Source organism: Tachyglossus aculeatus, chromosome 13 (assembly GCF_015852505.1).
Source record: "Tachyglossus aculeatus isolate mTacAcu1 chromosome 13, mTacAcu1.pri, whole genome shotgun sequence".
Classification (NCBI taxonomy): Eukaryota; Metazoa; Chordata; class Mammalia; order Monotremata; family Tachyglossidae; genus Tachyglossus; species Tachyglossus aculeatus.
This window is the reverse complement of record NC_052078.1, coordinates 20010227-20036215: the sequence shown is the minus strand read 5'-3', so window position 1 is coordinate 20036215 and position 25989 is coordinate 20010227. Positions and strand designations below refer to the sequence as shown.

Genomic DNA, 25989 nt, shown 5'->3' with positions numbered 1-25989 from the left:
TACAAACACCTTAGTGCTCACAGAGGACCCTGCTCCTAATTTTAGCCAGGCTGATTTTTAGCCTAACATGTGTGAAACCATGAATTCACCTGCAGGGCTGCCAAGCCATCCTGAAGATCAGTGGCACAGGGAGGATCTGAAAAATATTTGCAACTCTGAGATCAGAAGATACCTTGCACATTTTCATGTTTCTGGTGGCGTTTTGGCGGGTATGAAATTAGGAAATGGTCTTCTAGAGATGAACCCCTAGAACAGGTTTGGGTGTGTTTGCATTTTCAACCTGTAATATGATTTTTTTCTATTAGGGTAGTCCAGGGCATTATATGAACTCACACGATAGGAAGGATTGCAACTTTGGTGCAAATGAATGTGGAAAGGCTTTAGGAGTCTTAATCATCACCTCTGGCTCCTCTCTGGGAAAAAGAATGATAATAATCATAATAAATGTGGTATATGATAAACAGATATTAGGTGGCAAGCACGGTGCTAAGCACTGGGGTAGATACAAGACCATTCGTTCATTCAGTCGTATTTATTGAGTGCTTACTGTGTGCAGAGCACTGTACTAAGTGCTTGGGAAGTACAAGTTGGCAACATATAGAGGCGGTCCCTACCCAACAGCGGGCTCACAGTCTAGAAGGGGGAGACAGACAACAAAACAAAACATATTAACAAAATAAAATAAATAGAATAAATATGTACAAATAAAATAAAGAGTAATAAATACATAGAAACATATATACATATATACAGGTGCTGTGGGGAGGGTAAGGCGGGGCGGGGATGGGGAGGGGGAGACGAAGGAGGGGGCTCAGTCTGGGAAGGCCTCCTGGTGGAGGTGAGCTCTCAGTAGGGCTTTGAAGGGAGGAAGAGAGCTAGCTTGGCGGGAAGAGAGCTAGCTTGGCTCGGATCACAAGCGGTCCCTGTCCTACGTGGGGCTTACATTTTAAGTGGGAAGGAGAGCAGGTATTGAACCACCTTTTTACAGATGAGGTAAATGAGGCACAGAGAAGTTAAGTGGACTTGCCCAAGTTTACCCAGCGTGCCAGTGGCAGAGCCAGGATTTGAACCCAGGTGCTCTGACTCTCAGGCCTTTGCTCTGCCCACTAGGCCATGCTGCTTCTCAACCCGTTTCCTTTCTGTCGATATCTGTAGTTTGTTTTGTCGGCACACCTGTGTGGTTACATTGCCTGTGAGGGTGACTAGTAATGGAGTTTATTTTCCCTCTTCAATTTCAGATGCAGAGAGAAATTGCTTATGCCAGGGGAGACGGCGCTGGTCCCTCTCGCCCGGGATCCCATGCCAACCCCACTTCTCCTCCTTCCACACCCGTGGCCCATTCCATGCCCCCGTCCCCATCCAGAATCCCCTACGGTGGCGTCCGCTCGATGGTGGTCCCCGGCAACGCCACCCTCCCCAGGGATCGCCTGTCCAGCATGCCGGTGTCACGCTCCGTCTCGCCCAGCCCAAGCGCCATCCTGGAGCGGAGGGATGTCAAGCCGGATGAGGACCTGAGCGGCAAGAACCTGGCCCTGTTCAGGAACGAAGGCCTTTACGCGGACCCCTACATGTACCACGAGGCCAGGATGAGCATCGCTTCGGCCCACACCGGCCACCCCCTGGACGTCCCAGACCACGTTATAGCATACCACCGTACCGCCATCCGCTCGGCCAGCGCCTACTGCAGTCCCACTATGCAGGCGGAGATGATGGAGCAGTCGCTGTATCGGCAGAAATCCAGGAAGTATCCCGACAGTCACCTGCCCATGCTGGGCTCCAAGACCCCACCCGCCTCCCCCCACCGAGTGCCGGATATCAGGATGATGGACTTGCACCCTCACCCCAATGCCCTCATGGCTCCCCACGCCCTGCCGCCCGACCGGGCCTCCCCCAGTCGCCAATCTTTCAAGAAGGAGCTGGGCCCAGTTGTGTACGTGGAGAGTAAGGCGGCACGGAACCCTGCGGGCCTACCTGTCATGGTGGATGTGATTGAGAAGCCGGCCTTTGGCTATGGCACCATGCCAGCCCCCAAAGATAAAGAGACAAGGTAAGGCACCCTAGACAGGCCAGGTGAAGGGAAGAGGGCTTTATCAGTTGTGCACGTGTGTGGGTGTGTGTGCGTCCACCCTTCGTAATACTGTGCTTGGAGCTGGGGCTGCCCAAACCCAGCCCTAGTACCCGACAACCTACATAGAAGAGTCTGAGAACGAGGGGTGTGGCCAGCTTTGAGGGGAAGTTGCCCCCTCAGGCTCTTTGGCACAGACTTTGACAAGAAGCTCTCCTTGTCAGCCTCCAGAGAGCACCGTAAGATCGGATCAAACTTAAAGCTTTTTCTTTCAAACCTAGATGACCATTTACGGGTGCCTCAAAGGCACGAGGTCTCCCCCACTAGCAAGCCAAGCCGGCGCTCTGGCTCCAGTCCATCCCCAGCATTTACACAATCTGAGGGATCAGCTGGAATCTCTCTGGAATTTCCTCATTCAATGGCTCTAGGGCTACCCGGGAAGCCAGAGGGGCTGTCCTATCTTGGGGGGATAAATCTTTGCAATGGAGATTTCCAGTGGGCCATCCCAACTGGAAAGCGGGAAGTGGCATGATGCTGCGATGCTTCTGCTTGAGCTGTTGTTTGGGAAAGGCGCCGAGACCAGGAAAGTGAAATTGACCAGGGAACGGTTCTCTTTGCTCCTTTATTAGCCTGTTGTTGGCCCCATAGATGGTTTCTGGTCAGAGGCCCTATGTTACCCGAAACCCCCAGAATAGCTCTTCTTTCATCTCATTACGCAGGATTGTGAAATGAATACTTACGGGTAGATTCTAGTTGTTTCTCCACCTTAAGTGTTAGTGGGGAAGTCTGCCATTATGGTCTTCATCACAGTAAAAATCCAGATGATGCAATCAAGATCTAAGACAGGTGGTTATCTCTGAAAAGACTCAAGTGGTGCAGTAAATAATATCCAGTGTGGTGTTGCCTCCAAGGTTACACAGTTCTTTTACAGAGATACAATTTGCGCAACTGATTCCCCCAAAGTCTGGCCGACAGACCTCACCACAGTGGAGAGGTGACATGACCGGAAGCAGGGGGTTGCCTGCTGAGGGTGGAGCACCATTGGTGAATGCTTCAAGTTCAAGAACCTCCTTGGGCTTCTCGCGTGACAGTCAGGCTCAGCAGGCTATCGTGTTCGATAGGCCAAATAGGACACCAGAGACCACAGCTGCTTTCCCTGGCATCCACCTGCTGCGGTGTGTCACTGTGGCATGGTCTTGGCACCGCCGTGGTCCCTTTGGCCGTAATTGGCCTTGAGGCATGAAACGATTCCTCCTTGCAATGTGCTGCACCCCTGCTAGGTGACTAGCTTTTGACACCCACTGCCCCAGCAAGATCGCGACCGGCGGGGGCGAGAGTGCGAGTGGTACAATGCATCCCCTAGCAATGCAATCAGTTCCATCACCCAGGTTCTGGTCCCAAAGTCCTGGTGCCTGGGCCTGAGGCTCATCCATCTGTTGTGGCCGAGGTGGACGGACTATCATCTAAAAAAGGACAAGTCGGCTAGACTCCGAGGTGGGTTTTAGGCTGTGATTCGGCTGAGGTAGCTGGGCCCTGGGACACACAGGAACCAGAGCTGAGCAAGGGCATGGGTGAGGGGAAAGGAAGAAGAAGAAGAGCTGGAGAGGCTGGGGAGAAAGGAGACCTTGAGGTATCAGAAGGATGGGTCGGGTCCACTTATACCATTGAGCACGCTTGGGCATGTAGTACAATGCTCTACGCAGAGTAACAACTCAATAAATAGCAATGTTTGGATTGATTGATGGACAGCTGGAAGAAGGAAGAGATGTAGCTGAGCCAGCCTCAGAGGCAGAATCTGGAGGCAGAGGAACCGGGAGCAAAAGTGCAGAGAGGGCAGGGACATTGGCAGCGATACCTAGGATCAATGGCTAAAAAATCTAGCTGGATTAGGCAACAGGAAACTTCCGACTCAGTTGTGCTTTGCACAAAAAACACTGAGCACCTCCCCACGTCAGATCAGAGCCTCTTACCCTAAAGCAAATTCTCCTGGTTCTAGATGGTCACATCTGATGCTCCTTAGGAAGCTTGGATAGAAGAAGGAATCCTTAAGAACTCCCCTCCCCCTCAATCAGGAACCTTAGGCAGCTGGTTGCATCCATAAAGGGGAGAAGCATGATCAATCAGTCAATAGTATTTATTAAGAGGTTACTGTGTGCAGAGCACTATACTAAGCACTTGGGAGAGTTCAGTACAAGTGGGGATAGGTGTGTGCTCATCCCCTCTTGTGTTTGTCCTGCTTGGCCCCATTGTGGTTCTGGGCTGCATCGCTGATGACCCCCATTAGCGGGTAGAAAATTGATCCTTCCAAAGGGAAGGATCGGTTGAGTGAGAGATGAATCAGGCTCTTTTTTTCTCCGAATCTTAAAGCGATGATATGGAACTGATATTTTTCCATTCTTAAAAGGTATTTGCAATTATAAATGCTGACATTTGCATAAGTACCCTGCTAAATATATACACCAGTTCAAATTACACAACGCTCCCTGACAGGTGTCAAATTTACCATGAAAAATTCCTTGGGAAAGGTAAAAAGGTGCAGACTCAATAGTTTTCTTCTTTAAACTTAAAACGTAAATTACAGGCGAATTTAAAAGAAAAGAAAAAGGAAATTCCACACACAGTTATTAAAGTATAAAATCATAGCGCATTGTGTAGCCTCCAATAGGATATTTCAGAAACATTCTGAACTGAATGAGTATTTTAAAGATGCCTAAAACCATCAAATGTTTCTTTTTATCCATATTGATTCTCAAAAATGGCCAAACCAATTACTGTTTGGATTTGTAGGATAAATCTGTAATGTAGCCTTCAAACTGCTACCATGTTAATCCAAGCCCTTATCCTATCCTGTCCTGTCTTGATTGCACTCCCTGCTGACCTCTCTGTCTCCTTCTCTCCCCAGTCCAGTCCATGCTTCAGTCTCCTACCGGCATCATTTTTCTACAAAAGTGTTCAGCCCATATTTTCTCCACTCCTCAGAAACCTCTAGTGGTTGCCCAGTCACTTCCACATTAAACAGAAGCTCTTTATCTTGACTTTAAACCATTCAATCACCTTGCCCCCTCCTTCCTCACCTCACTGCTCTCCTACTACAACCCAGCCCACACACTTCGCTCCTCTAAATGCCAACATACACACTGTACCTCGATCTCGTCTATCTCATTGCTGACCTCTCACCCATGTCTTGCCTTTGGCCTGGAATGCCTTCCCTCTTCATATCTGACAGATCATTACTCTCCCCACCTTCAAAGTCTTATTGAAAGCACATCTCCTCCAAGAAGCCTTCCCTGACTAAGCCCTCATTTCCTTTGCTTCCACTCCCTTCTGCATCACCCTGACTTGGTCCCTTTATTCATCTCCCCTCCCAGCCCCACGACACATAAGTACATACCTGTAATTTATTTATTTATATTAATGTTTGGCTCCCCCACTAGACTGAATGCTCATTGTGGGCAGGGAGTATGTGTGTTATATTTTTGTGATGTACTCTCCAAGTGCTTAGTACAGTGCTCTGTACACAGTAAGCGCTTAATAAATACTATTGGTTGATGGTATTGAACAAGCCTTTGGAAGGCTTTCTTTTGATCTGAAGCTCCCTCCAGTGAAATTTTACAGTGGTTGTGTCAGTCTGGGACAACAAAGGTAAAATGAATAAGTAGTGGTGCCCTTTCTCCCTTCAGTGATTCTTTTGATTGTCAGTTTTCCAATAATGTGGGGTATTCATTGCTTAAAAAAACCCTCACATAGCCAGAAGCTCCTGTGGTAGAACTCACACTCATAGGATTGATGCCACATGTGTACAGAATTGTTCTGGCATAGAATCCGGACAGATGTGCATTATGACAGTCTTTAAGCGCTTTCTATATTTTAAATGCAGAGAAGCATACAAGGTCATTAGATCGGCCCCTATCCCTGCCCCACAGGGAGCTGTTAGTTTCTTATATCCCCATCTTACAGATGAGGAAACTTAGGCCCGGAAGGATAAAGTGACTTGCCCAAGGTCACACAGCAGGACAGTGGCAGAGCTGGAACTCTTCAAAGCCGGGCCCCTTGATTCCAAGGCCTGTGCTCTTACCATTAGGCCGTGCCAGGAAGAAAACGTTGTTAAGGCAGAACAGATTGTACAACAAAATTCTCTAACAAGGTGGCATTCCTGCAGTGCCCTGTGCAGGAAAACATGCACTGTAACACTCACCCATTCTGCTTCATTCATTCATTCAATCATATTTATTGAGCGCTTCCTGTGTGCACAGCACTGTACTAAGCGCTTGGGAGAGTACAGTGTAGCAATAAAGAAGCACATTCCCTGGCCACAGTGAGCTTACAGTTTAGAGGGGGAGACAGACATTAATCAATCAATCAATCAATCAGTCGTATTTATTGAGTGCTTACTATGTGCAGAGCACTGTACTAAGTGCTTGTAATTATAATTACAATAATAATTGTAATAATAATTACAATGTAATTGTAATTGTAATAATAATTATTGTAATAATAATTATTAATTATAATTAATACAAATAAATTACAGATACATACATTCTGCTTTCATGTATATGCTCACGGACCATTTCTTCAAACAGCACGGCACTCCTTATCTAAACAGGCTTGTGTTATTAGACATCCCTAACGATGTTCCAGCTAATACATGTAGCAAAAACCCATGTTTTGGCAGAGTTGAGTGGGCTTGTACTTATTTTGTGGTAATGTAATCTCTAAATGTCTTTAAAAAACAGAGGAAATTAATTATCACCTATCTGTCCCCAGGAAGCTTTTGAGGATAATTGGTTTTTTGGTTGTTGGGGGTTGTTTTGTTTTGTTTTTGGTAGGAAGCAATCTTAACCAGCCCCGTTAAGTTGAAGATAAAGTGTTTTGTAGGTCTAAAATAATTACATCTTGATCCTTTTCAAGTCTTTTTCTTGGTCTGAAGCATTTGACAATTTCAGATTGCTGGATCATAACACGTAGAGGGCTGTTCAGCTGTCAGCTGGAGAATTTAAAAATATACAGGTAAATAAAGCAGCTAGGTCTCTCCTAAATGTACATCGCTTTAGACATCTCCCCCACAAGCAAGAGCCCAGCCACAGGTCTGCCGCAGTAACGTGGAATTAAATTCCACTTGAGGGTGAGGGGCTGTTTTCAGGTGAAGGACAGTAAAACTAAAGTCTGAGGACCAAAGAAGGGAATTATTTTTGACTGACCACATCGTGTCCCACTGGGTAAGTTGACTGAAGTTGGTTTCAGATACCCTGATGGGTGTGACTCAGAGCTCTTCCTTCAAGTTGCTGAGACAGGCAGAGTACTGCATACCCTCAGCCAAAGCAGCTCCCCTGCTACACCCCCACCCCCTGCCAGTCCTTCCTCAAACCACTTCATCAGACCTCCTCATTATTTATGCTCATAGTATAAGAGGCAGCACTTAAATGTTTTACAATTCCAGGGCGTTTATGTGAAGCCGGGCTATTTATAGTTGGGGTTGCGTAGCTTAAAGCATTTTCATTAGAATTCCATCAGAGATTTAAGATCCTTATTTCAAAGAGATTTGGGGGATTATTCCCAAATGACCATTGGATTGGAAATGCCCCCTAAAGTGTAAGGCACATTTTTCCCCTAATAAAATTCACTTTTCCAAGGTCCAATAAACTTTCTCTGAGATCACAGTCTGGCCCTCAACATTTGTGCCACAAGAGTAGATAGAATCAGAATGAGGGGAAATTCCTGGTCCAGCTTAGTAAATAACCAGCTGGGACATTAGTTGGAAACAGTTGGTGTCCTGTCTGATTAACAGGCCTCCGGGTCCGAATAAAGTCCCGAGTGGAGCAGAAGTACAGGGTCAGGTTTTCGTTTCCAGTGACCCATTGACTCCGGCCACAAAATACCCACTCCAGACCTCAAACCAGCCTGGCCCCATCTCTGCCATTGGGTTTCTTTGGAAGTGAGATGTGGAACCATGGAGAGGGAGTGGTGTGGTAATCACTAGCATAGAAAGAGCCTGGGCCAGTCCTTAATCCCATGACCTCATTTCCTCACTTTGGGAAGAACTGAAATTCATTTTGACTTTTTTTTTCTTTTATTTGGCAGAGCATTTTTTGGGGGAAAATATGTTCCCTGCCCTCAACCAGCTTTCAGTTTAGAGGGTAAACTTGGGGTCTAGAGATTACATATCGGGGCCAGTGTCCCAGAAACAGTTTTGAAAATCTTTAGAAGTCTTCCCCAGCAGAAGACCGAGAAAACTAAATTATCTAAGCAGAAAGAGTTGATTTTGTTTTAAGGGCATTTCTTTTGGGTAAAGTGGCACTGGAGGTAAAGAATCAAGTACATAAGAGTTTCTGGACATAGCAGGGTTTTTCTGGTAACATCCAGTGGAAGCATCTAGAGGTTTGTTCCTTTAGAATTGGGGCATTGGGTTCGATGGATTGTGTCCCCAAGCAACTAATGCTGTGCTTTTTTTTTTTTAATGGCATTTGTTAAACACTTACTATGTGTCAAGCACTGTTTAAACCACTGGGGTAGATGCAAGTTTTATCAGGTTGGACACAGTTCCTGTCCCACATAGGTCTCATAGTCTAAGTATGAGACTATGAAATGGAGGGTGTCTCCGTTTTACAGTTGAGGAAACTGAAGCACAGAAAAGTTAAGCGACTGGCGCAAAGTCACCTTGCAAACAGTTGACATAGGTATAATTCGAACCCAGGTCCTCTGACTCTTCGGCTCAAGCTCTTCCCCCCAGCCCATGCCGCTTCTCATGCTGCTCAGTGCTTGGGTAGGGTCTTCCCTTCCAGAGTGCTGGAATTGTCAAGGGAGCAATATTGCATCTCCAGAAGAATCATCCAGAAGTGTGGCCCTGACTGAGTTTCGATCGAAAGCAAAGTCTGTTTGAGAAACCCCGGCCCCTTGAAGAGATGTCAGACGTGGGTCTGGCAGGGGAGTAGAACTGAGCCCTGGGAGTTGAAGGCACTCCCGGGAGGCCTCTTCCACGTGGAATCTTTGCTTTGACTCAGTTTCCCTAGAGGCCCCATCTCCTAGTCACAGCAAGATTGCTGGTTCCTCCCCTACCTTGGGGGAGGAGCAAGGAGGGATACGGCAGCTGGATGAACTCACAGCCCCCTCCTCTGTCCCCTGGGGGAGCCAGCCTCTGGGTTTGGAGGAGTTAATGCCTCGAGACAGTTAATCAGTACGTGGCTAGCCTCTTGTTCCCTGGGGGTGGGGCGGCCTTCCGCTCAACCAGGAGCTGGTCCCTGGCCGGCAGAGCCTGGGTTGGTTGCCTGGGGCAACCACGGCCTAGGTGTCTTTCCCACCCACCTCCCCTGGCAGCAGCACCCAGGGGCAGAGACAGGCACTGTATCTGACTCAGTTATCTTGGATCTACCTCTAGAACATATGATAGTTCTAGGCATAAATAAGTGTTTAACAAACACCACTATTATTCAGTCATATTTATTGAGTGCTACTGTGTGCAGAGCTCTGTACCAAACACTTGAGAGAGTACAGTACAACAATAAACAGACACGGTCCCTGCCCTCGAGACTTCACTACTGCCACCCTTCCTCCCCTCTCCCCACCTCCCCCTAATCTCACATCTCAGTGCAGTCAGGTTAAGGCTCTCCAGGGCCCCCACCTCAGACTTAGAGAGGCCTGTATTTCCCTGGGTGGGGGGTGGGGGGGGGGGGGGCAGTTGTTGTAAACTGGCAGGGGAAGGCTAGACTCTGAAGGTCAAGGCCAGCGAGCACTGTGTACAGTGCTCCGTACACAGGTGCTTATTAAATAACACCAATTGATTGGAAGAGAGCCGTAGCCCGGCATCAATTCCCAGCCACAGCTCAGCCCACTGGAGACCGCTTGGGTTTGACTTTCCTGACCCATGGCGAGCTCGAAGCATGAGCAGGGAGATGGGGCTGGTCCTGAGCTACAGATAACGCATTCAGAAGCCCGGCTTCCCGCACGGGGCAAGACAGGCCATTAGCCGTGATGGCTGTGGTTTCCTTGGAGCACGAGTGGGATTTAAGCTTGGGGGAGAAGGTGGAGATGATGGGCAGATGCTTCTGTCTCCCCTTTCCACTCTCTGTGAGGAGGGAGTGGGATTGTTTATTCATTCATTCATTCAGTTGTATTTATTGAGCACTTACTGTGTGTTTAGACAGAAGAGTGTTAGAGAGAGACCCCGATTTAATTGGGAGGCTCTGTAGCGGCAGGGACCGAGTCAGGTGGCCTGCGATCCAGCCCTGCCGTGGCCCGCTGCTCGCCAGGATCCATGGTTCCCTGAGCTTCAGCCGTGTTGAGCCTATGGGATGGATCCAGTCGCCACGCCTGCCAGTTCTGCTGGAGGCTATTTGAATCATCCTAGTCTGTGGCGGCAGCTGGTTATCGGGACGTGCCCTTGGGACCAGGCTCCTGTGGTTTGCAAGTCCGCTTCATGAGTTTCCCAGGCAGCGGGATGAGTGAGAGAGGATTGCCTCGGACGATGGCTGTCCAGGAGGGCAGCTGGCACCCCCCGATGTCTCTGCCAGTGACAGAACTTTGGTCTGGGAGGACTGTGCTCTGACCCAATAATGGACGGGCGCATGGTCTTAAGCTCTTAAGACATCACATGGCCTTAATTAGGGAACGAGACCCTGGCCCACATAGTATGGCTGGGAAAATGACAGATGTCACAGTGGTGGGAATGAGGCCATGGCCAATCACTTTTCCATTCTCTCCCATCTCTCTTCATCTCCCTCTCTATCTCTCTCACCCTCATTCCTCCCTCTTTTCCCCTCTCCCCCTCCCTGATCTCTTAGAGAAGCAGCGTAGCTCAATGGAAAGAGCATGGGCTTTGGAGTCAAGAGGTCACGGGTTCAAATCCCAGCTCTGCTAATTGTGAGCCCACTGTTGGGTAGGGACCGTCTCTATATGTTGCCAACTTGTACTTCCCAAGCGCTTAGTACAGTGCTCTGCACACAGTAAGCACTCAATAAATACAATTGAATGAATGAATGAATGTCAGCTGTGTGACTTTGGGCAAGTCACTTCACTTCTCTGTGCCTCAGTTCTCTCATCTGTAAAATGGGGATTAAGGCTGTGAGCCCCCCCGTGGGACAACCTGATCACCTTGTAACCTCCCCGGTGCTTAGAACAGTGCTTTGCACGTACTAAGCGCTTAATAATAATAAAATGCCATCATTCCCCTTCTCTCTATTCCCTTTCCCATCCTCTCCCTCTCTTTCTCTCTGCCTGGTTTGTGTGCTGAGGGATTGGAGGAGGATTTCTAGACAGCGTTGAGCTTGACTGTTCGCTATTCCTCCAACAGAGAGGTTCTAGGGGACCAGCCATTAGCCCCCACTCTTTTCCTGTCCTATTAGAGATGGTCAGCAGCCCACTTCTCTCTCCTTAGAGGGGCACTGGTGTGTGTGTGTGTGTGTGTGTGTGCATACATATGTGTATGTATGTATCCTAATGGTTTGGGTGAGAGTGGGTGCTTGTGGCTTTGGGCAGAGTCATTGCCTTGCTTGGAACTGCAGAAGGAAACCACAGCTCTATTTAGGGAAACTAAGTGACTCCTTGCTCATAGTATACTCCTAGATTTTTGGAGCGGGACCATTTTTTACACAAATGAAGCAACAGCAGCAGTTGTAACAATCGTGCGTTACCTTTAGGTAGAGGCGGGTCCTTTTTAGTGTCTTATTCGGTGCGATGAACATCTAAGATTACCATTATAATAATATGGTGGGGCAGAATTTGATCCCTCCTCCCTCCTCTGCCTTCCTTTTTCTTCCTCATTTCGCACCGAAACATATCTCATAACATTTCACAGCACCAGCTTTGAGAGGCTGTGATTTAGTTAAACCATAAAATTGTTTCCAGATTACCAACCATGAAATGGAAAGACAATCTTATTTATGAATTCCTAAATCAGATAATCTACTTCGGATGAATCCCCAAGCCAGAAATACTTTGATGATTAAGTGCGTGTGTGTTGGGGAGGGGGGAAGAGGGAGGTTAAAAAAAGTTTTTTTACATTATGGTGTGTCTTCCAAATTATATTTTATTATGGCATATTTTACTACCACGCTTAGTCCCCACCTGCCATTGGCAGGGAGGTGCCAGGATCTGCAGTCCTTGCTTTATTTTTATTGAGTTTTTAAGTCCTCTTGCTCACAGGATGCTACGCACTGTGAGGAATAGTAAATAATGCTTGAATTGATAGAGCACCTTTCCTATGAACAACTAGAAGTGGATTCACATATTTAACATTACCCATTCAGAATTATTATTCCAAACCCACCAAAAGTCCCCAAACGGTTGATGCTGAGGTAATTTTCTAGGCCCCTTTGTTACCGGCCATTAGTGCTCCCTCTGACTGTACTTCTCCAATTCCCAGAAGTGGCAGAATGGCGTCATTCATTCATTCAATCATATTTATTGAGGACTTACTGTGTGCAGAGCACTGTACTAAGCGCTTAGCACTGTACTAAGCGCTTAGCACTTTGACCTTCTGTGTGGAAACAAACCCCACAATCAAATGTGAACTCAGAACATAATTAGACAGAGAGGGGTTTTAATTTATCTCATGCTACATTGGGGAAACTGAGGCCTGAGATGAAGCCAAGGTGTCCAACTGAGGCAAGCTTCTCCATCTTGAACAGCCGAAGATGGAAGGGGGAAAATTCCCAAGGGCTAAGTTTGAAACATGAAGCCTTCTTTCTCCCACCTATCCTCTAAGCAATGGATGCAGTTTTTCCAGCTTCATCAGGCTATGGACAGGATGTGTCTGTTTGTTATTATATTGTTACACTCTCTAGTGCTTAGTACAGTGCCCTGAACACAGTAAGTGCTCAGTAAATATTACTGACTGACTACGGGGCTGGGTTCTGGAAATGATGCTATTGGCTATGATTTCTCTCCGTAACCGAGGGTGGCTGACAAGACCAGGGTGTGGCTGATGCTCCCTTCCACCTCATGGGCACGGAAGGATTGATCTGTGCTGCATTACTACTGTCTCAAAGCGTGATGGCTGCTGTTCCTAAACTGGCTTCTCCCATCCCAGCCCTGCCCATTTCCTAACTCTCCCAAATCAGAGAGGGAAGCCACAATTCCTAGTTGAAAGAGAACAGGCCTGGGAGTTCAAGGATCCAGGTTCTAATCCTGACTCCTTGCTGTGTGACCTTGGGTAAGGCACCTGTCTGTACTTCAGTTTCCTCATCTACAAAATGGGATTGCTGTACCTTTTTCCCTCTTAGATTGTGAAGCCCTATGTGGGACAGGATCTATGTCTGACCTGATGATCTTGTATTTATCCCAGTGCTTAGTACAATGCCTGGAACATAGTAAGCATTTAACAAATACCACCGTTATTTGTAACTTGCTATGTTCTGCAATCCACAGACTCCTTCCCCTCCAGCGCTTAGAACAGTGCTTTGCACATAGTAAGCGCTTAACAAATGCCATTATTATTATTATTACCATCTCCGGCCTTTGCTTTCAACTGTCCTAGTGGATGAGGGATAAGGGTAAAAGCACAGGGCAAAATTAATTTGCCATGACTGATTCTGTCAGGCAACCGATTGCTCTAAATCTTAAACCCAATGGCCTTTTGGGCAGAGCTGATGGTAGGTACCTGGGATTGTGCTGTGCAGTCAAGCCCAAATATTTTGGATTTATGGAACATAGCTTTTTTTATGGTATTTGTTAAGCGCTTGCTATGTGCCAGGGACTTTTCTAAGCTCTGGGGTAGACAGAAGGTAATCAGGTTGGACACAGTCCTTGTCCCACATGGGTCAGTCTTAATCCCTATTTTATAGATGAGGTAACTGAGGCACAGAGAAGTGAAATGACTTGCCCTTGGTCACACAGCAGGAGCCAGGAGTAGAACCCAGGTCCTTCTAACTTCCAGGCCCAGGCTCTATCCGCTAGACCACGCTGTTTCTCTACCATCAGTGGCAGAACCTAATGCCAATTCACCTGCCTCATTTTCTGGCTGCATTTCAGGCCTTTCCACCTACCACCACGGCCTCAATCCACCAGTACTCTGGGTGACTTTGAAGTCATCTTCAGGAATCCAGGTCGGTTGAGGAGGTTGGAGAGAAATCGCAGATCTCCTGGCTATTGTCAGTCAGTCAGGGCGCCTGGACCAACCTGGGAGTCCACTGGAAGTCGGGACGCCCCATCCAGCCAGCCTTGTCTACCCAAGCCCAAATAGGCTTTCTGCAACCTTCCTGGGCCAAATTACAACAAAACCTTCCAGGAATCAGCCTTCTCCTGCCATGCTGGGACAGCAGGCCGATGCACTTGCTCTGTTTGGTTGTGGGGGGATTTGGGGAACTTTGAGCGTGGGGTTGGGCTTGTCCTTGGGTGGGGAACAGCGTGGACTATGTGGAAGGCCTCAGGGGCTGTTGGAGGACTGAGAGACTGGTACTAAGCAAATTCAGGCCCAGTGCCTGGTTCCTTCCCTCTGATGACTTTGGAGCTCTTGGACAATGGGAGTACTTCAAATGGCTTACAGAAATGTGGCGTGTGCCTGGTCGGAAGATTGAGGAGAGCCTGCTGAAATGCAGTGGGTGAGGGGCTGTTTGTTTTTCCACAAAAGAATCAGACCTCTGCTTAGCCATGTAAGGGAAGCAAGACTGGTCACTCAGAAAGGCACCTCAGTCTCTGCAGGGGCATTCCTCCAACAGGGCAGGACTTGCTGCTTTCTGAGTTCCAACAATTGGGTAATCATTGCTGTAGTGAAGCTTTTCTTTGCTTGCCACTCACCTTCTTTTGGCGATAGTTTCCCACTCTTTCTCACTGTATGACGGTGCAGGGCCAAAAGGCTGAGTGACTCCACCCATCTTTGGTGTTAACCTCCTGTCAGCTTTCAGGTGGACATTGGCAGTTGGCTTTAAGGGTCCAGCAGACCGATCCCTGGGGAAAGATTGGGGAGCTAGACTGGGTGAGGCTGAGTGGAATATCTCAAACAAGAATCAGGGGCTCAGTTGCATGACTGTAGGCTCCCTGAGGGCAGGAAACAGGCCTACTAACTCCATCTTTCTCTCCAAAGTGCTTAGTCGAGTGCTTCACACACAGTAGGTCCTCCGGAAATTATAACGATTGATTGCTTGATTGATTCAGTGTCTCCTCCAAAATAGCTTGTGGCATTCAATTTCTTCTTGAGCTTTCTGGTGCCGAGGGCATATGGAGTGGGATGGGGTGGGGCAGGGAGGCAGTTAACTCACTGCCCTGGCTGGGGATGAAACCCAGCTGACGGCAGCTTCTCCCAGAGATGGGCCAGATCCCTTCTGAAGGTGCTGGCTCAGAGCCAGGAGTCCATGTCTGGTTGCCAGCATTGCCTTGTGGGCCATTGAACTCCCCCACCCCCATATTCTGGAGGTGCCCTGTGAGTGCATGAATGTGCTGAACTCTGGATCCTAACCTATATACTAATCTGCTTTTAGTTGAATTTCTTACTAATTTTTCTTTTTAACATGGACCACTATATGCCAGTGAGGACCCAAGCCCTCAGAGTCCAGGTATGATAACAAAAAAACTTTCTAACTACTGTTTGTTTAAGATGCACAGGTGTTTCTGGGAAAACTTAGAAAACGAATCAGAGGAGACCCAAGTCCACATATTTCTCTTTGCACACCTATTCCATGAATAACAGCAGTGCAGTATCAGCCATTGAAGTGGAGAATTTTTTTTTTTTGCCAGAGTGAATTGAATAATCTTAAATTGACTAGTCAGCAAAGCCACCCTTCTGGAACTATTTCCATACTTTTACCAAGACAGTGGGACAGGCTCTCTACTTGCTCTAATAGAGAGCCCTGGTTTCAGAGGGGAGTAGTTTGCCTGGAAACAGCCACCCTGTCATCTTTTGAAAGTCACGAGGGAGGGGCAGCCCCTTGCAGCCACTATTTTGCAGCCAGAGGAAAACACGGCATGGTAGGCATGGATCATAAGATCTGGAGAGGAGGATTCAACCTCCTGGGATCACATTGTCATGGGCCAAACAAAAATTCAGAGTGCTTGACACCCGCTCCATCCCCAAAGGCCGGAAGCCGGGTTGCTTTGCCTGAGCAGCGAATCTGTCCAATGATACTGTTTCCAGGAACAAGTTCTGCTTCTCTTGTCAATGGAGCAGTTGATTTGAGTTGCCAGTTGGGAATTTGCTTGGGGCTGGAGTGTGTATCTCAGGCCTTTTCCCAAACTTGAACTGGTGTCTGTACTTTGTGAGGAGTACAACCTGGGTGTGAAACGGGAATATTTTTCCTAATAAAAAACCCGATAAATATCCACAAATGGAGAATGTGTTGGGAAACTCACCCCACGGTGGTCAACTGCAGATTCAGCATGACCCTCTAATGGTATTTATTAATGACTTGTGTGTGTCAACCACTGCACTAAGTACTGGTGTTCCACATGGGACTCACAGTCTAAATAAAGCACTCATTACCTAAAGTTATTCTGGACCAAGCGGTTCAGTACCCAGAAATGATTATGACAGTAAAGCTGTGGGATCTGTTTGCCTGGTTTTTTTTTTTTTGAGCAGACAGATTGCCATTGATGGTTTATGGCTGCAAGCAATGGTTTCTGGGTGATCAGTTTGGTCATTCGCTGCCTTTTATTTTTTATATTGAGCTAAATTATAGTGTGACTTTTTCTTAATAGGAGCATCTGTTCTATTTAGATCTCCCTCTGGCAGAACACATAGTTTCACTCCAAGCAGGACGGACACCTCCTCGTCACTCGCTCCCAAAAAGATTATGACTTTATGCAGGTGCAGATTGAACACTTTAGAAGCTTAAGATATCATTTTTAGGCAGAGCCCAAGTAATCCAATCTGGGAAATAGAGCGAGGGGAAAGAAACAACACATGACATGCCCATGGCATTATTTGGATGGGTGATGTTTTCCTAAGTTTTCCAGGAGGCATGATCTGATCTTGAAAGTGCCTTTTCAGTGAGATCACTAGATAAAACTAAACTCTTCTAATCCGCTTTCTATCCCAATCAGGGGGTTGTGTCTTGTCTGTCCACCCAAGCAAGCTGGGAAAAGACCACAGTAGTGAGGGGTCGGCTAATCATGTCCTGGGGTCTTTTCGGCAGACCAAGGGGTATCAGGATAATCTTCTGGCAGTCACTCACCTAGAATAACGGAGTTGGAAAAGTAAATATAGCTTTAACAAACGATTCTCTTGTTTTACAGAGACAGGATGCAAGCCATGGAGAAACAAATTGCCAGTTTAACTGGTCTTGTTCAGTCTGCGCTTTTTAAAGGCCCAAATACAAGTAATAGCAAAGATGCTTCTAGGTAAAAAGAAAATTCAAAAGTACCAACATAAAATCATTAAATCTGTTTCTCTGTGATCATCCCAAGTAATCCATCCACTCAGTCCAATTTGCTTGTGGTGATTTCTACAATTGGAAGATTGTCTTACCTCTGAATTGTGTTTTTCATTTCCTGGCCACGCTTAGTCAGGGTTAAAGTTGGGGGAAATGGGCCCTGCGCTGCATGTGGGTTTGCAGAAAGTCACAGAAATTGGTTCCTCGGCTCCGCACCCACCTGTCTACCCGTCCCTGGTGGCATTTCAAAGAACCCATCCGCCCCAACCCCAGCCCGTTGGCCACAAAGACGGCAGTGAAAGTGCCCGTCCCAACCTCCCCTTATTCTCTAATGGCAGCACTAACCCTTGCTCATCACTTAAAGTAGTAGATGTGAAAAAACCAAAGAGCCACTTGGAGGCCAGGCAGCTGACTGACTGTTCCTTTTTCTTTACTCAGTGAGAAGATGGCCAAGACTGGGTCCAGCAGAAGCAGCACAGACAGTGCAGGTAAGAACACTCCAGTCACAAGGGAATGTGCCAAATGCAAAGTGGCCTCTACTCAGAGAGCTGGACCTCCTCATGGGTCCAGAGGGAGGTCAGGATTGCTCTGTCACCAGAATATCAGGGTGGTGGCGGAGAGGAGCGTGAGGAAAAATCCCTTTGGTTCAACTGCTTTGCTTTTGCCTAGGGGCTTAGCATCCTACAGGTAGGACACCCACAGGAAGAGAGCACCCCTGTGAGTCTAAAGCAAAGCCCTTTATGGTGTCTTGTAGTGGTTTGAGGCCTGGTGGGGCTTCTGGGGAAGTAGAACCATGTGAATCGAGTGTCTGAGAAGGGTGTGTGGTAGTAATAGCAGCTGGAGAAGGGAAAGGTGGAGCATGGCTTAGTGGATGAGGCAGTATTGCATAGTGGATAGAGCATGGGCTTGGGAGTCAGAAAGTCATGGGTTCTAATTCTGGCTCGGCCACTTGTCTGCTCTGTGGCCTTGGGTAAGTCACTTCATTTCTGTGCCTCAGTTACCTCATCTGTAAAATGGGGATGAAGACTGTGAGCCCTGTGCAGGACAGGGACTTTGTCCAACCTGATTTTCTTGTATCCACCCCAGCACTTGGTACAGTGCCTGGCACATAGTAAGCGCTTAACCAATACCATAAGAAGAAGAGGAATTAATGGCGTGGGATGGGGGCTTCCGTCCAGGGTCCAGTGTAAGGGGTTGGCTGGGCGTCGCGATCTGTGCTTCCTCACCTTCCAGGTTAGGGAGGGGATGACGAGAGTCCCGATGGGGTGGGCAGCAGGGAAAGGAGAGAAGGGGCAATGGGCAGCAAACAGCAGGCCAAATGGTTGTGGGCTCCTGTTGCTACCTCCTCCTCATCCCAGCTGGAGGTTGGTGAATGGTTGTTTCGCTTGATGGATTATCCTCACTGATTGGTGTTTTGGGTATTTATTGAGCACCCACTTAGTGCATTGTACTAGGTGCTTAGGAAGTACAGGATAAAGAAAGGACATGTTCCCTGCCTACAAAGTGCTTTCACTCCACTGGAGATTTCTAAACTCTTCCCACCAGGGTTTCTTCCCACCTCCTCATGCTCTGCAGCACCTTACAGTCCATCGAATTGGCAGTCTCTGGGCCCCAGAAATGCAGAACAGCCTCCCTTGTCATTCATTCATTAATTCAATCGTATTTATTGAGTGCTTACTGTGTGCACAGCACTGTAGTAAGCACTTGGGAAGTACAAGTCAGCAACATAGAGAGACGGTCCCTACCCGACAGTGGGCTCACGTGTTATTGTTTATTTTGGAATGTTCTGACCAACAGAATTACATAGGATCACACTGTTCCCTCGTTAACTAACCTTGCTGTTCTAATTTTTAGAGACAATTGATTCTTTTCTACATAGTAACTGTCAGGGTTGGGGAAAGACTTGATTGTGTGGTGTTTACGTATGTGGGAAGCAGTCTTTCCTCTGGGCAAGCCACCTTGACCTCGTTCTTATCTAATGAACGTTTTCCTGGAAGTGGAAAACTTTGCTTCCAGCCTTTTGCTGGTCAGATTGGAGTTTTTTTGCAAAGAGCTCCATCCCAACAACTCTGAGCCCTTTATGGGGCAGAGGCTGTGTTCAGCCCAATTTTCTTCTGTCTACCCCACTGCTTAGTCTAGTGCCTGGCACATAGAAAATGCTTAACAAATACCATTTAAAAAAAGCGTATTTCCCAGTTCAGTTTGACAGGGAGATGTTACTAGCATAACAGTTCTTGGAGGTGAGATCTTTCAGTTAGGCTTGCATGTGTCCTGGGCGTGCATCTGGCCCCAGAGTTCCTCAGGCTAACAGAGTTTTCTACCCTTATTCCTTCACACTCTTTCAGTGAGCCGAGTTTTGGGCAGGATACAAGGCAGCCAATTGAACACTCCCAATCTCCCATGAAGGTGGAGGTCCATTGGTTGGGGCCGAGGGGAGGCAAACCAGAATCCAGTGGTGATATTGGTGTATTCATGAGCCCTTGACCCAGGTGACCCTCAGAGCTGAATTTTCTCACCTTTCCAAGCATGGGGGAATTGGACTTAAAAGTCATCAGGCAAGGAGCTATTTAGCTGGGCAAGTTTCTAAAAGCAGACGAGCGAGTAGTTTGGGGGAAATAGACAAATGTCCTAGAATTGGGGTTGTAATGTCTATCAATCAATCAATCAATCGTATTTATTGAGTGCTTACTATGTGCAGAGCACTGTACTAAGCGCTTGGGAAGTACAAATTGGCAACACATAGAGACAGTCCCTACCCAACAGTGGGCTCACAGTCTAAAAGGGGGAGACAGAGAACAGAACCAAACATACCAACAAAATAAAATAAATAGGATAGAAATGTACAAGTAAAATAAATAAATAAATAAATAAATAGAGTAATAAATATGTACAACCATATATACATATATACAGGTGCTGTGGGGAAGGGAAGGAGGTAAGATGGGGGGATGGAGAGGGGGGCGAGGGGGAGAGGAAGGAAGGGGCTCAGTCTGGGAAGGCCTCCTGGAGGAGGTGAGCTCTCAGCAGGGCCTTAAAGGGAGGAAGAGAGCTAGCTTGGCGGATAGGAAAGCGGTCATGCCAAGAGTGAAATCCTTTGAAATGCCTGGGCAAGCCCATTAGCACAAGGAGTGAGGAAACAACCTGACCTTGCATTTCTCGGCATTATTCTGTGGGTTCTGGACTCTGCTACTTTGTCCACAAGCAGGAACATAGCCATCTTCTGTGGGCCATTCTAATGAAATACAGTTAAACCAGAGGCCAGATAAAAGACAGATGCCCTGATGACTCTGTGGAGCGACCAAAGATCGGGGACAGAAAGGGCAAGCAACTGCTCTTTCGGGAGCCCAACCTAGGTCAGGCTTCCAAGAGGGCAGGGCCAGGAGCCCAAGTCTCTGAAGGGAAGGAAAGGCAGAAAAATGGGGGGTCCATACCTGAGCTCCTAGAAGGCAGGAATCATGTCTACCAAGTCTGTTGTGCTCTCCCTAGTGCTCAGTACCATATTATTGATTGACCGATTGATTGAATGAACTGAAATTCAAGGGTTGCCCCTGCCGTACACACTGGTTTCCCGGAGGCCTCAACCTGGCAGCCCATCATGGAGTCTGTAAGAGCCACTGGGGCCAGAGAACCCTGAGCAGCTTGTGTGGCAAGGGCGGCACATGGCTGGCATTTCTCTCCTTGCCTCCCCCAGCTTCTATTGTACCGCTTGGCTGTTCTTGACCTCCCTGCTATCCCAGAAAAAAAAATAATTGTGGTATTTGTTAAGCACTTACTATGTGCCAAGCATTGTACTAAGTCGTGGGATAGATACCAGATACAATCCCATCTAGTGCTGGATGTCCTAGGGGCATTTCTGTACAAGCAAATCATCGAGGTAAAGCCGGAAAGGACATCCAGATACTGCAGGGAGTGGTCTTTAATTGTGTGGATAATTTGCCCTTCCCGCTCCTTAAAATATTTCAGCTCTACTTTCTCCACCAAACCCTCCATCAGTGAAATCTCTGCCTTTGGGTCCCTCCCTCTTCCTAGCTTTGTTCAAACTGGAAAGACTCCATCCATTCTTGGGAGTTTTTCCCCACTTCCTGCCTGAGATTCCTCTGTGGCCAGACAGGCTCTTGCGCAGAAGAATCGGGACTTAACAGCCCATTGTAGTTTTTCCTTCCTTCCTTTAGTGGCCAAACTAAGTTACTCTTTCTAAGCCCCACACCACCACTAAGGCATCACTCATCTTTTTACCACTTTACTTGACCAGCATCTATGATATTCTGCTCCACCCCATATTCTTCTGAGTGGAATCCTGCTCCTCCTTTCTTTCCTTCCATCCCTTAATCATTATAACTGTGGTAGTTTTGTTGGGTGTTTACTAGGTATCTAGCATTGAGTTAAGCACTGGGATAGATACTATACCATCAGCTCAGATGCTGTCCCTGTTTGTGGCCCACATGAGGCTTATAGTCCAAGGGGGTGGTAGAACAGATGTTTAATCCTCATTTTACAGAGGAGGAATGAGAGGCACAGAGAAGTTAAGAGACACAGATGGAAGTGAAGGAGGTGGGATTAGGGCTCAGATCTCCTGTGCGCTCTCCACTAGGCCATACAGCTTCTCCCTCATCCATCTCCCTCTCCGTTTCTCCAGTGTTTCTGGGTCCAACACACTTCATCTCAAACACATCTTGATAGCTCCAGATAGCGGAAAGGTGCAGGGGTGGGACTGATGGGGCCTCCCATCCCCCTCAGTCACCGCCCCAGCCTGAGTTCAGGGACCAAGAGGTGCAGGAGGTGCTTAACCCGAAGCTCAGTGTGCCCTCCATCCCCCCAGCCTGCAGTCTGGATGGTCGAGTGATCTAAGGCACTACATTCAGGTTGAAGTCTCCTCTGGAGGCTTGGGTTCGAATCCCACTCCTGATAGCCTTCCTCTATTCTGTAAGCTAGTTCTTTGGTCTTTAAACTCGTTGTGGGTAGGGAATGTCTTTGTTACATTGTTATATTGTACCATATATTGTACTCTCCCCAAATGCTTAGTACAGTGCTCTGCACTGTCCATACGACCGACTAATATTAATCATTGCGGTGAATTCATTCATATTTATTGAATGTTTACTATGCAGAGTGCTTGGGGGCAATACAATATAACAATAGACACATTCCCTGCCCACAACAAGCTTACAGTCTAGAGGGAGAGATGTTAAGTGTTTACTGTGTGGCACACATCGTACTAAGCTCTGGAATAGAGTATGTTTCATTGAGTGACTGGTCAAAACAGTCAGAGGAGAGTCACACCAGCCCAAAGTCCAACTGAGCAGCCTTAACTGGGCATATTGCCATTACCGGGACTCCCCAGGAGCTTGGGTTGGGCTGAAGGAGGGATAGGGGAGGGAAACTGCAGAGGACCCAGGGAACTGCTGTCCTGCAGGGACACCAGACGCCCCTCTTCCTTCAATTCCTTCCAACCCTTTTGGAGAATGGGCTGGAGCCCCAGACCTGGGTCAGCCACAGGTGTTATCAGCGGTGGAGGGCAGGGGAGAACCAGGAAGGTCAGCGGGCATGGGGAGGAGTGTATCCGGTTGTAGAGGAGAGAGAGAGAGAAGGGAGATAAGGAGCAGTGAAGCAAACTCAGGCTGCTACTTTTCTGGAAAGCGACTGGCTCCCTGTCTGTCTTGAATTTTCCTCGGTGGGTCCATGTGTGAGAACTTTCATGTCAGGAATAACGGTGGTCTCTGTAAGAAGGCAAACCAGTTTTGAGTCGTTCTGAGTCTCTTCTCCATGCAAGGGATGTCGCTTTTTCCAGGTGAGTGTTGCTTGCCGAGGGGCCGAGCCTGAGAAAGCTGCCGAAAGGAGATCAGCAGAGGTGGGAGGGAAAGACAGGGAGGAGTGGGCCCAGCATGAGAGGGGAGCCTCTCCGCTCCAAGCAGTGGTTCAGAGCAGGGCTCTCAGCCAGGGTGTCTGCAGACCCGGAAGGAAGCCCACCATCCAGGCATGCGGAGAACGGCCAAAGTTGGCTTCCTCTGCTTCCTGCCTCACTGCCCTCCAATTCCAGGAGTGGTACTGAGGAACTTTACTTCCCCTGGTTGTAGGGAGAAAAAAAAAACCATCAAACCCCCCCCAAAAAAGCGGGAAATTCACCATACTTCAACCTCGTGTGGGTTGATAGTATTCATTGACACAGACGTGAATATGAATAAATACATTACAGATATGTACATAAGTGCTGTTGGGCTGGGAGTGGGGATGAATGAAGGGAGCGAGTCAGGGTGATGCAGAAGGGAGAGGGAGAAGAGGAAAGGAGGGCTTAGTCCGGTAAGGTCTCTTGGAGGAGTTGTGCCTCCAGTAAGGCTTTGAAGAGGGGGAGAGGAATTGTCTGTCAGGCTTGAGGAGGGAGGGCATTCCAGGCCAGAGGCAGGACGTGGGCAAGAGGTTGGCAGCGAGATAGATGAGCTCGAGGTGCAGTGAGAAGGTTAGCATTAGAGGAGCGAAGTGTGCAGGCTAGGTTGTAGTAGGAGAGGTGAGGTAGGAGGGGGCAAGTTGATAGAGTGCTTTAAAGCCAATGATGAGGAGTATCTGTTTGATGCGGAGGTGGATGGGCAAATACTGGAGGTTCTTGAGAAGAGGGGAAAAATGACCAGGGCAGCAGAGTGAAGTATGGACTGGAGTGGGGAGAGACAGGAGGCTGAGAGGTCAGCAAGGGGGCTGATACAGTAACCAAAGCAAGGTAGGATAAGCGATTGGATTAATGTGGTAGCAGTTTGGATAGAGAGGAAAAGGCTGATTTAAGTGATGTTGTGAAGGTCAAACTGACCGGATTTAGTGATGGACTGAATGTCTGGGTTGATTGAAAGAGAAAAGTCAAGGATAACACCAAGGTTATGGGCTTGTGACAGGAAGGATGGTGGTACCATCTACAGTGATGGGAGAGTCACGAGGAAGACAGGGTTTGGGTTGGAAGATGAGTTTGAGGTGACGGGAGGACAGTCAAATAGAGATGTCTTGGAGGCAGGAGGAAATGCGAGACTGCAGAGAGGGAGACAGATCAGGGCTGGAGATGTTGATTTGGGCATCGTCCGCATAGAGGTGGTAGTTGAAGCCATGGGAGTGAAGGAGTTCTCTGGGGGAGTGGGTATCGATGGAGAATAGCACACCCACAATTAGGAGGTGGGAGGCAGAGGAGGAGCCCAATCCAAGGATGAAATGCTGGCCCAAAATGCATTACTGGATCCAAGCCGGAGCCGTTTCTGTCCTGGGCAGCCTCAAAGGTCAGGTTTGAAGGCGTTCCCAAAATTGGCCTGCCGTGCTGACAGGATCTGATCGTCAGCCGGCCAATGCTCGGGGTGCTTCTGGTCAGCATTCAGCGGAGAGGGCCAAAGAGCATAGGAGTCAGAACAACAGAGTGTGTTTTTGCTGAGATTGTGGCCACGAGGAAGCCATCCGCCTGTCAGTTGGTGCCCTGGGGGCTGAGAGCTGGCCTTCATTCTTTGTCCTTCACCCTCCCACAGCCTGCCTGGACCGTTGACGGACGGATGGACGGGGAGGGAGACTACTGGTGCTGGACCTTGCGTGTTTGAGGGCACATAGTACTTTCCTCTCCTCCCTACCTTCCTGCTATCTTTTTGTGGGGAGAAGGAGAAAGAGGGCTGCTTGTGGACCAGGGATGGTGCTCCCATTTGCCTTCAGCCCCACTGTAATAATAATAATAATAATAATTATAAATAATTTTACAGATGGGAATCTGAGGCCCTCAAAAGTTCAAAGTGATCGATCCAGGGGTTGAAGACCAGCCTGCCTCAGGTGTCTCTCACCCCTGATCTTCTCTTCCATATATGGTGCGAGAGAGGTTGTGTTGGAGGTTGGAGTCCCCTCTTGTGATGGCCCTGGGGGTCACTCCAAGTTTGCATGGGTTTTGTGATTGAGGAGACAGGTTCCCCGGGAGCATTCAGGATGTGTGGGCAACTCCCCACATTCCCCGGGAGGTGCTGACGCCGGGAATTCTTGTAACTGCGTCAGTCGGTGTGTAAGATGAGGAGGGAGAGAGGGGGAAGGGGAACAGGGGGAGGAATGTCAGGGGAGCCGAGCTGTGGAGCCAGAGGGTTTCCCGGCTGCCAAGGCCTGTCGTTCGGGTGGGAAGAACTGAGTCAACTGCTCTTTTTTTTTTTTTTTTTTTGATAAATGCTTACTTTGTGCCAGGCACTGTATTGAACGTTGAGGTAGGTACATGCAAATCAGGTTAGGCACAGACACTGTCCCACATAAGGCTCACATAATCCCCACTTTACGAATGAGGTAACTGAGGCCGGGAGAAGTGAAATGACTTGCCAAAGGTCACACAGCAGACACATGGCAGAGCTGGGATTAGAACTCAGGTCCCTCTGATTCCCAGGCCCGTGCTCTGTCCACACTGCTTGTAGAGCTGTGGTCTGACAGATTTGAAGATGAAGGGAGTCTGAAGCTGAAGAAAGGGTGGGAGCCGGGGGTTGGAGGCTGGAGGGTTGAGAACCGAACACAGGAGGAATCAAGCAAGCAGTCAGTGGTATGTTTTGAACACTTACTGCATGTACTAAGCATCAGGGAGAGTGCTTTTTACTAGGTAGACACAATCCCTTTTTAGAAATTTTTTATGGTATTTGTTAAGCACTT

At 48.1% G+C, this 25989-nt stretch overlaps 1 protein-coding gene across 13 annotated transcripts in view; it reads left to right on the top strand.

Annotated features, from left to right (window-relative positions):
- Positions 1 to 25989, top strand: part of KIAA1217 (KIAA1217 ortholog) — a 323485-nt gene that overhangs the window by 261576 nt on the left and 35920 nt on the right. For 10 of the 13 annotated variants that reach the window (XM_038755764.1, XM_038755768.1, XM_038755763.1 and 7 more), the window contains 3 exons: positions 1239 to 2047; positions 17225 to 17329; positions 17800 to 17849. In XM_038755764.1, the coding sequence (XP_038611692.1) occupies positions 1239 to 2047; positions 17225 to 17329; positions 17800 to 17849 (964 nt within the window). The remainder of the gene's footprint in view (positions 1 to 1238; positions 2048 to 17224; positions 17330 to 17799; positions 17850 to 25989) is intronic. The other 3 variants (XM_038755767.1, XM_038755760.1, XM_038755769.1) reach the window with 1 other exon arrangement.